The following is a 12417-nucleotide window of genomic DNA, read 5'->3' as shown; positions in this document are numbered from 1 at the left end:
AACTTTGTCCTGTTTATCCATAGCCTACCGTCAGGTCCCACGCTACCTAAATCTGCAGGCCTTGCTCCCCCCCAATTTGTGGAAAGTACATATGTAATGGAGAAGCTTAGCTTTGTTTGTTTTATAAATGAAAGCCTGTTTCTGGCTCTTTTTCTTACAAAGCCAACCTTGTAAATGTAAACCAGCACAAAGCAATTGCTAGGGTTCAAACGAGAGAGCAGTGAGCTCCACTTCTCGTGCAGGAGGCTAAGAGGGGATCAGGATATCACATATAATTACGTAAAATTAAACTAAAGAATCTTCTCTCAGACCCTCCCCAGGGTAATTAGCCCAGCCCTGTGACAGTGAGCAGGTGCACCATGGCAAGCAGGAACTGGTTACTTTGGAGGGATGTGGGAGGGGAATTTGGCAAAAAATTGTAGATCCATCCAAAAATGCTAGGCTCTGCATTTAATTTAAACTTCATCAGAGAAGGAATATGAAACACCTAGTCATGTCCAAAGGCCAGGCCAATACTTCCGTCAATTTCAAGATGTTTATTGTTCAATGAGGAAAACAACAAGGGAAGCTATGGTATGATCACTTCCTGCTGCAGACAGCATTACAGAGCTTAGTGCTGTCTCTGCCTTGCACTATCCCCCTGAAATAAAGAGACAGCTCATCATTACCTCGGTTACAGATAGTGCAGAAGTTGCTTGGTCCTTCGCTATGTTTCTTCAAATGATCTGCCATGTATGCTGCCCGCAAGTACTTTCCACACACCTGGCATGGAACTTTGTCTTCATGGCATGCTAAGTGTGAGCGCAGTCGGTCACGGGTGGCAAAGGAAGCATTACAGGTCTGCAGGTAGAAGGAGAACAGTGTGAGTCACCAAATCCGCTGCAAGTGTTTATCTATCCATATCTACACTAAGTGACCCCCACCGTAAGACTCTCAGACCCTGCACATGGACACAAGCAACAATCATGAGTTAATTTTCCCCAAACAGGCAATCCAGGTTACCATCACACTGCAAAGGATGCAATGTTACTGCTCAAAAAGGAGCAGGCACCAGGATTAGGACTTGACATAAAGAAAGAAGCTTTAAAACAATACAGTCTGTAAAATGTGAGTAAAAAAAAAAAAAACAGGTCTGAAATGCCTCAGCTCCTCATTGAAATCTGCGTTACTAAAACTTCACAAATCATGTTTGGTAACGTAAATAGATTTGCCATTGTTCTTCTTGAACAGTCCATTCCAATGACATCAGAGTCTATCCTAGCTCATTTTATGGTGACATCGTAGTCACGTCAATCCCTCTATTTCCTTCCTGCATTCACTTTGTGATCTCATCAATTTGACTCTAGTCTCTATGGTTTCCCCATGATGTATAAACAAAGCATCAGAGACCAGAAAGTAAGGTTGGATTGACAGGATCACAGAGGGCACTACAGAAGGAGAGTGTTGGCATCCATAGTGCAGAGAGACCTCAGAAGGGCACTGTGTAATCTGTTTACAGTGGATAACTTGACCCTGTTATGGTGTCATACTCCAGTTACTATTATGTAACAAGATGAACTTAGGGTAAAACAATAACATATCATTATAACTATACATGTCAACCTTGCAAAATTCTACTTGCCCATTCACACCAGGAGAATAATTTGATAGATGAGTGAGACATCCATCCCAACCCCCATCATTATCATAATCGCAGAGTGTAGGCAAGCAGATTTTATGTTTGGGCTCGTATGTTTTTGACAGTTTTGCAAGGCTGATCATATCATTAGCATATACATGAAACAAGTCAAATCTTTACCAACATGTTATATAAAAAAAATGCAATCTGAACACATTGCTCACAAATAGAGGACAAAGAAAACCAGAAATATCAGAGCGACCAATCCAGTTGGATGAAAGTAACAAAATTCAAGGTTGCGCCGTGATTGGCTTGTACCACAGCACCCTTTAGGTGAAATATTGAGACACATGGTTTCTACCACAGCTCCCTAGGAGATTATATAAACCCAGTAAGTGATCTAGGGAATGGTTTTTTGTCTTTTTGTCTTTTCAGAAGTAGTGGTTTACTTTTTAGGCAGCTGTTTCACTGTAAAGTAGATTTTGTTAGGATAACAATGTAACTACTGCACTGCAATTACAACACAGTAGCTTAAAATAAATGAAACTGGCAATACAGTAGAGGTTCATCTGTAGAATTTTACATAGCTGTCACTAAGTGCCTGATCCTAAGCCCACTGAAGTTATTTGAAAGGCACCTACTGACTTCAGTAAGCTTTGGATCAGGCCCTAAAGGGTCCATATTGTGAGGTGATAAGTACCATATATACTCATTCATTAGCCCGTTTGCTTATAAGCCGACCCCCCAAGATGAATAAGTAAAAATAGCAAAAATTGTATGACCCTTTCATAAGCCGACCCTATATTTCAGGGGTTGGAAAACTTTGGCTCCCAGCCTGTCAGGGTAAGCTGCTGGCGGGTCGGGACGTTTTGTTTACCTGGAGCGTTCACAGGCACGGAGCCCCTCAGCTCCCAGTGGTCACGGTTTGCCGTTCCCAGCCACTTCCTGCAGGTCCCATTGGCTGGGAACGGCGAACCGCGGCCACAGGGAGTTGAGGGGCTCCATGTCTGTGAACACTCCAGGTAAACAAAACAACAATGTATTAGATATTCAATTCAATGATTCCATAGAGTTTAAAATCATCAAATTTTGGTGTAGACCCGTTTATAAGCCGACCCCCGCTCTTTGATGCGTCACTTTTTTACCAAAAATATTCGGCTTATGAATGAGTATATACGGTACTTTATTTCAATGGAAGTTGAGGGTACTCTGCAACAAACAGGACACTCAGTACCTTGCAGGATCAGTTCCTAATATAGTTTTAAAAACAGTGATACAAACATGGATTGCTGTGATATATGGAATTTCACGGACCTCACTAGAGAAAAACTTGTAAGTCACAAATGATGAAGGGAAAAAAAGTAATTTCTTTAACATGAAAGAGAAAGAGATTTCTCCTCATATGAACTCTCAGGACACAGCGCTGAGCAAAATAGGTGTAGCTTTCATTTAGCAAAATGCTACTGGAAACAAATAAGTCTTTAAGTAAGGATTCCAACAACAAATCAACCTGTTGGAGGTAAAGTTAACGTGTGTTCCTGAGCAGCGGAGCATGAAAGTCAAAAGCTCCATCACCAATAATTCAATATCAAGTGACAGCAAGCTTGTGTACAAATGCACTCGGAATATGTGGGCATCAGTTCTATAACATAGTTTTAATTCTAACATATGAGGATTTGTGTCTATCATCTATCCTACATTGAACATATCAAGTGGAAGGATTAGGGTGGGGGTAATACAATCATATTTCTGTTTGGTAATCAGTCTTGCTGCCAATTTTTACAGAGTCCATTCCTGGATAAGCTATGTACTGATCAGACATGCAAAAAAAAAAAAAAAAAAAAGTCTAAAGAACAAAAATAAGGGTCCAGTTGAGAAAGCACGAACCAGTTTAGCTGAATCATACAAGAGAGACAGGACCAGGTTTGGAGAAAACCTCTTACAGTTAATATTAGTTAATGTTTGTAAAAGGCTTTAAAGATGTAAAGTGCTAAATGAGTGTGATTTATTATTAATTGTTATTAATAATAAAGGAAAACTCCAATGCTTTCCTATCAAACATTGCATAGGTAGATAAATAGACCAAAAAAGAATATATAAAAAAGTTTAAAATAACATTGTTTAAGAAATACCTCTTGAAGTTTCAACTTTTCTATGGCTGTGGATGTCTCTGAGCTTATTCCAGGATGGCTGCCATTTTCCTGCTAATAGGCAGGAAGTAAGAGAAATTAGGACAGGAAGAAACTCATTCTGCATTGAAATCAAGGGGAAAAGCACTGGATTTGGAATGCCAATTTTAGGTAAATTTCAATAAATAGTTTTTATTTTTATTTTTTCAAATAAATGTAGTTTGATTTTTAACAACTTGTATTTTCTCTTGTTTATTTAAATTGCCAGATGTTACCTAGGACTGTCAGCTGTGCCTTCTTCCCTGAGAAATAATGAACCTCTGATCTCTCTCCCCCATCTTTCCCTGCTATTTCAGTCCACATTACTTTCAAACCATCATTTCTCCCACCCTGCAGCCTGACGTTAGTACCAATCCCTACAAAGTAATCAACCCAGCAGCTCAAGTGCCTCAATCCCATGTCAGGCCCCCAGGGCAGCAACCTGAACTATCCCATTGTGGCCAGCAAACTGATTTACCCCTTCTCCCATGTCAAGCACTTAACTGACAGATTTAACAAATTCCAATGTTACCAGGGAGAAAAGTATCCAGAGTTCCATTTGGTGTCTGCCTTGGACACCAAAGCAACTTATTGGATCTGATTTCTCAGATTACCTGGCTCTGTAGAGGGCTTCCTTCCCCATTCGGAGTCTGTTTTAAGAGGAAGGGAAAAAGTGGAATCAGGTGCTTGTCTGCAGAGAAAAGCTCTCTTTTTAAGTGAGGTAGGTGCAGTGTTGTGTGCTGACTAATCCTAACAGTGACCTGTATAAGTAGCATTTATCACATGGACATCTCCTCACCACAGATTCATTTCAGCTGCCCTGAGGTTATGTTTGTGTTGATGGCCCAGAATCCACAGTGCTGTGATATCACCTTGGAGCCTCGCTGGTTTGCAGAGATGCATGTAGGGACTCAGGTAAGTGACAGATTGTACAGCACAGTTCTGAAGAATATCTTTAAAATAGAGGAGCCTTGAAAACATTTTTCTCTTTGCCAAAACAATACTTCTCTTTTGTAATTAAGGTGGTTCAAGGATCCTTGTCATTTGTACATAACAGAATTCTCAAAGGAGCTCTAACTGCCACTAGGGGGAGCTAAAACAGCTTCATTGATTTTCAAGAGAAATCAAGGAAAAATGGTGGTGAGGTATGGAGAAACAACATACCAATATTGAGCTATTTTGTGCCTCAGTGCCCAAACTTGGTAACTAGAAAAGATAATTCTATGGGAGGGAAAGTTATTTCTCAGGAGATAACTAGAATGAAAGGCACATTAGTATATAGTATATATTTTAGATTTGAAACAAATTTACAGCACTGTTTTCCAGAAGGATATCCCTTCTGTGGTGTGTATCATGCACACACAGAGATGTGTGTGTATGCAGAGAAACGTTATAATTCTGACAGGGTGTTTTTTTTGCAAAGATAGATAGTAGGCGTTCAACAAATCTTCTACACCTTATTTATATTAATTATTATGGCCACATTAAGTTTGAACAATTAAGCAGTCAAAAGTCAAGCACAAGCTACTGTTGAACTCGCAATCTTAATTCTGTCACTATCCTAATAACCATTAATTATACCATTTTCTTATACAATATCTTGCGACATTTTCTACAATTCTAGAGATAGGAGATTATTCTAAGAAACTGTGCTTATGTAATCTATATATGTAAAGGGCAGGGTTAAGGTTGTGTGTTGAACCTTAACTTTTGTATTTCTTGACTTTTGAGTGCTCAATGCACCCTTAGATTTGCACAAATTTAGTTGTTTACATTTAATACTCCTAAATGAAAGAAAATGTATCTGTTTCCTAACAGGTATCAGTTAGCAAAGGACAATTAGTGCTTATCAGTGTTATTAGTCAACTGCACACTTTCTGTAAGCTTCACACCAACTGGCCAAAGAATGATGAGTTTCTGCTAGCATTGTAGGCTAAGTACACACGTCCATACCTGTGTATGAATATCTATATTATATACAGATATTTATACATCCACACACTTAAGTGTGCATTTAAAAAAAATCTTTAAGGCATCCTCACTACATACAACTAGTCACCTTGTTTTTACAAAAATTGTGGTTTGGGAATTTTTCTGATTTAACCTAATCTATAGATTTATATCATCTTAAGAAACATAAGCCAATTTAAGACTTTAGATAAGTTTAAGGTGTTTAATTGGCTTGAAGGCCCTATGGCCTGATTTTCAAAGGTGCTGAGCTCCCACAACTCCCAATGAGGTCAATAGGAGCCTTTAGGTCAGGGGAGGGCAAACTACGGCCCGCAGGTAGGATCCGGCCTATCAGAGCTTTCAATCCGGCCCATGGGATTGCCAGCCCCGTGGCGCAGTGGGGCTAAGGCAGGCTCCCTGCCTGCCCTGGCCCCACGCCGCTCCCGGAAGCGGCCGGCACCACGTCCCTGTGGCCCCTGGAGAGAAGGGAGCGGGGGGGGGAGGGGAAGAGGGCTCCATGTGCTGCCCTCGCCTGCAGGCACTGCCCCCCGCAGCTCCCATTGGCCGGGAAAGGGGAACCGCAGCCAATGGGAGCTTTGGGGATGGTACCCGCAGGTGAGGGCAGCGCGAGGTGAGCCACCTACCCCACCCCACCCCCAGGAGCCACTGCCGGACATGCTGGCCGCTTCCGGGAGCAGCGCGGGGCCAGGGCAGGCAGGGAGCCTGCCTTAGCTCCACTGCGCACCGCTGCCACTCTGGAGCCGCTCAAGGTAAGTGGCTTTGGGCCGGAGCCCAAACTCCTCCAGCACCCTGCACCCCAACCCCCTGCCCTGAGCCCCCTAACCCCCTGCCTTGATCTCCCTGCCACACCCCTCCTGCATCCCAACCCCCTGCCCTGAGCCCCATAACCCTCTGCCCTGAGCCCCCTCCCGCACTCCATGCCCCTCCTGCACCCCAACCCCCTGCCCTGAGCCCCTTCCTGCACCCTGCACCCCCACACCCCAATCCCTTGCCCTGAACCCCTTCCTGCACACTGCACCCCCACCCTTTGCCCTAAACCCCTTCCTGCACACTGCACCCCCACCCTTTGCCCTGAACCCCTTCCTGCATACCACACCCCCTCCCACACCCCTTCCCATACCCCAACCCCTTGCCCTACGTTCATGGCCCTGCATACAATTTCCCCACCCAGATGGGCCCCTCGGGCCAAAAGGTTTGCCCACCCCTGCTTTAGGTGCTCTACCTCTCTGAAAATCTGCTCATTGGATTACTTTAAACTGCAAAAACATCCCACAATCCCCCCCAATTTGGAAGAAAAACAGGGGCATGTGTCAGGAGACAGAAAAATGCAGGTTAAGAGGCAACAGTCAGACAGGATGGGGTTAGAATTTTTTAGAATGGAAAAATTTCTCCCCCACCCTCACTGACCTCAAAGAAAACTGAAGGGATTTTGCTCCAACTTTCTGTAAAATTCACCTTCCTTCAGACACCAAGCATGGACAATTTTGGCCCAAGAAGCAAATATTTCAGAAATTTACCATAAAAGTGTTTGAAGACAGGGGGTCATAATGGAAACTGTTTTGCCCAGATGCCTGTTAACTACTCTCTCACCCGCCCCGCAAATGGATTATAAAAGGTCAATCTTGATTTGGTTTTAAACCTTAATGGAAGACTTATTGTTTAACTGTAAAGAACTATGAACGTTGATATTACTCTGCATTTCAAAGGATACTGTGCTGATGTCACCCATGTCCTTGCTGAAAAAAAAGCTTCCAGTTTTGCTCAGTGCAATGTTCTGAAGGCTATGTGATACAAAGAGCTTCACGGCAAGTGAAGTTAAATTATCAACTGTATTTGAAATTATATTAAAAAATTAAAGCCAGAATTTGAGCCTCTTGTTAGTGGCCACTGAACTACAGAAGAGAAAAAGGGCATCATTTGAGACAGCTAGGGACAAAGCAGCAGGGTAAGGTTTCCAGGGTGGGGACTGGGATAGAGCAGCAAGAAAGAACATCTGGTAGAGGGGGAGGGGAGGCAGGAGGACCAGAGCAGCAGGAGATGATAACAGGGAGTGGTGGGGGGAGGGTAGAGAGAGGAATGTAAAGCAGCTGTCAGTTTGTTGAACATGATTAGTTACAAACATGATTTATCTCAGTTCACACATACACGATATTTCTATCAATGTTTGATCATTTTTTGCACACATGTACATTCATTGCCTTTTTTAAAATAAAAAGATATAAACCCTCTTTTATCCCCCTGCTCCTACCTGACACTTATGAGGTCTCTCCGACGTGTGCACCTGTTTGATGTGCCCATTCAAGTGGTCTGGCCTTAAAAAAATATAGATATATGTATTTATATATGTATATAGACACACACACATTATATATATATATATATACACTTGAAAACAAACATTAAAAATAGAAGCCACTATTGCATCCACTCCAAGAAAAGTTCTCTCTGGTGTGTCTGGGCTCCAGTTCATTCAAGCAACCCATTATATTTTACTTCTCAGAAACGGTCAGAGCTCTACTCTGATAAATATCCTGCCATCCCTCTGTAAGGAAATACTGTTTTCTGATCAGAATAATCAGGAGATCTAGGTTAAAGTTTTCATACTGGGATGCCTACAGTTGGCTTTCTAAATCCATATTTGGACACCTAAATCAAAGTGACCTCAGTGTCAGAAGTGCTGAGCATTTTAAAGTCAGGCCACTTTGATTTAGGTGTCCAAATATGGATTTAGGGATCCAACTTTAGGCACCCCAGTATGAAAATTTTGGCATTAAGTTCTACTTTTGTGTCTCAATTTCCTCCGATATAACATGGAAAAAATATTGTCCTCTCTCACAACTATGCTGTGAGGCATAATTAATGTTTGTAAAGTACTTTGAGGGCCTCAACTAGAAGTGCTGTAGAAGAGCAAATTATTATTAATCCATTCCCAGTGATTGGTAAAGCTTGTTTTGAAGGAGGGAAGCCTGAATAGCTAATGATTTTCCTAGTGGGTGTTTCTCTGGGTGAGAAGAAAGTTTTTCATTGTATGAGGCCAAAGCTGCTTGGAAACTAATTCTCCAACTCTCCTCCCCCAACTTTCAAGTCTCAGCCAGTCAGAGAGAGCTGGGTGGAATTCATTTTCTGGAGACAGAAGATGAGTTAACTCCACAGTTAAGCTGTTAAAACCTGATGCCTGGGCAGGTGGGCTGGGTCTGTTTAACTGGAAAGACTAGTCAGAGGTTTGAACTCCTAGTACATACCTATGGACTTCAGGGATGCCCCTTGAATCAATCCTTGAACTAAAGGCATACTGTAAAGTTAAACATCACACTTCTGTTTGTTTACACACTTTTGTATAACACTTAAGATTACTAAAACTAGAAGACTAGAGAAAAAATATTCTCTATTTTTCAGTTTTTTATTTTATGAAGGCCTGTCAACATTTTCACTGTTCCCCCTTTTAACATTTAGGACCTGGTTTTCTGAACTCAATGGGAGCACTGAGTTTTCAGTACCTCGGAAAATCAGTCGGTTACTTTATTTTATGCATGGAAGTCTTTCATCACAGCAACAGCAAGGTAAAAGATTTTTCTTTTATTAAAGTGTGACTGGAAAATAAAAACTGGCAGGGGATCTCAGGGGCAGGTACAGGAGGTGAAAGTACTTTTATCTCCTCATGGTGATTAGATTTCAAGTAGATGCTGTTTCTGTAACAAGTTTATTGTCTTCAAACATTCCTGCACTTGCCAGTTATTGGAGAACTCCTCTTTATCATAGATTTTGTTTGTATGTATAGCAAAGAGATCCTGTCCTTATTACCAGAGCAGATTCAGTAGAGAGAAAGATTTTTAAGTTTATATTCCTGGGGTACCTTTATCCAAAGGGGAATTCCACTGCTTACTGGTTAACATCTCAGTTCCTTCTCACCAGCCAAAGCAAGTGAAAGAGCTCAGATCCATTAACTAGGGATGTTACAGAAGTAGGAAGGCTGGTGTTGACTCTTTTCCCTTATCTACCTCTCCTCAAATTGAACACTAAACTAGTGAAAGACCCAAGTCTCAAATTCATTCCTGAACTCAAACCACAAGATACACACAAGCCATATTAAGACAGTATCAAAGATCCACTTGTTTGTGGGAGTTCACTTAAGTGACAACAAATATCAGCCACATTAAATGCACAGATCTTATGTATGCTGCAGGGTAGAAACAGGATCCCCTTCAGGATGCTGTAAACACAAAGGACACTAAGGGTATGTCTACACTACAGGATTAATCCGAATTTAGATAATTCGAATTTGGGAAACAGGTTGTATAAATTCGATTGTGCGCGGCCACACTAAGCACCTTAATTCGGTTTTTAACCACATTAATTCGGTGGTGTGCGGCCACACTACCCCATTAATTTAAACACAGTAATTCGGTGGTGTGCGGCCACACTAACCCTAATTCGAATTAACAAAATCGATTTAGGCTCTACTCCGCTCGTCGAGGTGGAGTACAGAAATCGATTTTAAGTGCCCTTTAATTCGAATTAACTGGCTCTGTAGTGTGGACGGGTGAAGGGTTAATTCGGATTAACGCAGGTAAATCCGAATTAAAGTTGTAGTGTAGACCAGGCTAAAGACCATGTATTAAAGAGATAACTGTTGCTGCAGACTTTGAAATATCAACTCTTCATTCATATCTGGGTGATTACACACTAGGACAAATGGAGTGAAGTTAAGACAATGAAAATACTCTGCACTTCAATAGCAACTTGCAGTGGAGGGCTTCAAATCACTTCACAACCCATAATTAAGCCTCTGAACACCCAATTATTTCAATACCCATTTGACAGAAGAGTAACTTGCCCACCATCACACACCAAGTCTACGACAAAACTGGGAATGTTACGCAGGACTCATCCAACTCCACATTTTGTGATTTAATTACTAGTTAACTCTTCTACAGGGCTGTAAAATAGTCTCCCAAAAAAAACGATGAAAGCCCCATCCCTTGGGGTATTTAAAACTAGCAGTGTAGGGATGATTCTACACTGGTCCTCAAGAGGTGGACTAGATAACCCTCTGGGTCTTTTCCATTCCACATCAATGTCCTCTTACCTGGAGAAGCCTTTTCCACAGCTCTGGCAGATGTAGGGCTTTCCCACAGAGCCATCGTGAGACCGAACGTGATAGGACATCCTGTCTTTCCGCTTGAACCGTAGCCCACACACTGGACAAGAATATGGCTTCTCGCCGGAGTGCGACAGCTTGTGCCGGTTCAGGTGGTACACGTCCCGAAAAATCTTGCCACAGATCTCACAGGCCACCTGCTTCCTTGTCCTGCTCCTCTTTCGGGGGGCATCAGGATCATCCTGACCAGGCACCCCGTTTTCACCAAGCCTTGGCGGTGGGATGTCTATGTAACCCAACTGTAAGCTGGTCACCCCATGCTGAGCCTCATGCTGCCGCAGACGATTGGCGTCTGTAAACACTTTCCCACAGAGGCCACAAGGAAGGATGCCAGCCTCTCGCAGACCCCCTGGGGTACCAAACATCATGGAGTCCAAGACGTTTGCTTTGCGGGGACGCCCCCTGCCCCTCTTGGTGCCCAAAGTGGGGGCACTGGTCCCCACGTTCTGGAAAGGCGACGCCAGTAGGGGTGGCGACAAGGGTCCCGCCACCATGGGCAGACGGTCGACGCCTTGCAGGACGGGCAAGGAGGACTGGGCGGCGGTGAGGGCGGCCCGCGTAGCCTCGTCTTCGGGCATGCCGGCGATGCCGTTGCCATTGGGCGCCAGGCCGGCCCCGTTGGTCATGTCGAGGGGGAAGCCCAGGTCGGCGGCGCTGGGGCGGAAGAGCATGATGTCGGGGCGGGCGGGGGGCACCAGGATCTGCACGTTGGACTGCTTGATGACCTCCTGGCAGATGTCAATGACGGAGCGCATGAGCAGGAACTTGGCGGCCGTCATGAGCTCGGGGAAGCTCTCCAGCCGCACCACGATGCGCGAGGTGTAGGCGAAGTCCAGGATGTCCCCGAAGACCTTGGAGCTGATGGTGTGCATCTCCAGCTCCCGCCCGCCCGCGGCCGCCCCGCCGCCGCCGGCCCCGGCCTCCGCGGCGCCCCCTTCCGCGCCCCCGCCGGCCCCCTCGCCCAGCTGCGCGCTGAAGACCGACTCGAAGTACTCGCTGCAGGCGGCCAGCACGGCCCGGTGCGCGGGGAAGCTCTCGTCGCCCACCCGCAGCAGCACGTCGCAGAAGCGGCCGCCGTTCTTGCGCTGCTGGTTGAGGCTGTGCAGCATGTCGGCGCTGTGGCGGCTCACCTGGTAGGTGTAGCAGCCCGACGACGGGCCGCAGGCGGCGGCCTCGCTCACCCGCTCCATGGGGGCTGCGCTGCCCCCGGCGGCCTGCAGGCGGCGCTGGCTCTCAGGCTGTCCGGCGGCGCGCGCCGCTTCCTCCCCCTCCCCGCGGCTGTCCGGGCCCGACGGCGGCGGCGCGCGCTGCCTGCAAAGCGCGAGGGGATTGAGAGCTGGGGGGGGGCGAAACAAAAGGCTGAGGCGGCGGAGGGGCGCGCGCGCAGCACGGAGCTGTAGCGGCAGCAGTTGAGGCGGCGCGAGCTCCGCCCGGGCCCGGCCGCCACGAGGCGCGGAGGCCGCAGCGGGCAGGGGCGCGCGGCGCGGCTGCGGCGGGCAGGG

General features: G+C 45.2%; 1 protein-coding gene across 11 annotated transcripts in view; it reads right to left on the bottom strand.

Moving 5' to 3' along the window:
- The window catches only part of PATZ1 (POZ/BTB and AT hook containing zinc finger 1), a 28996-nt gene extending 16670 nt beyond the window's left edge, over positions 1-12326 (bottom strand). For 3 of the 11 annotated variants that reach the window (XR_003899940.1, XR_003899941.1, XM_024197997.3), the window contains exons 1-5: positions 10844-12317; positions 8006-8069; positions 4401-4436; positions 3751-3822; positions 669-840 (exon numbers count right to left, since the gene is read on the bottom strand). Coding sequence is in view for 8 of the 11 variants with exons in the window: in XM_024197997.3 (XP_024053765.1) it covers positions 669-840; positions 3751-3822; positions 4401-4436; positions 8006-8069; positions 10844-12105 (1606 nt within the window). In the remaining 3 variants the exon portion in view is untranslated. Of the gene's footprint in view, positions 1-668; positions 841-3750; positions 3823-4400; positions 4437-8005; positions 8070-10843 lie in introns of all 11 variants that reach the window. The other 8 variants (XR_002907988.2, XM_024198004.2, XM_024198005.2 and 5 more) reach the window with 8 other exon arrangements.
- Between the last annotated feature and the right edge of the window lie 91 nt (positions 12327-12417).

The sequence above is a fragment of the Terrapene carolina genome, unplaced genomic scaffold, assembly GCF_002925995.2.
Source record: "Terrapene carolina triunguis isolate 2854851 unplaced genomic scaffold, T_m_triunguis-2.0 Scaffold790, whole genome shotgun sequence".
In the NCBI taxonomy this organism is placed as follows: Eukaryota; Metazoa; Chordata; order Testudines; family Emydidae; genus Terrapene; species Terrapene triunguis.
Note: the sequence above shows the minus strand (reverse complement) of the source record. Positions and strands in the feature narration are given on the sequence as shown.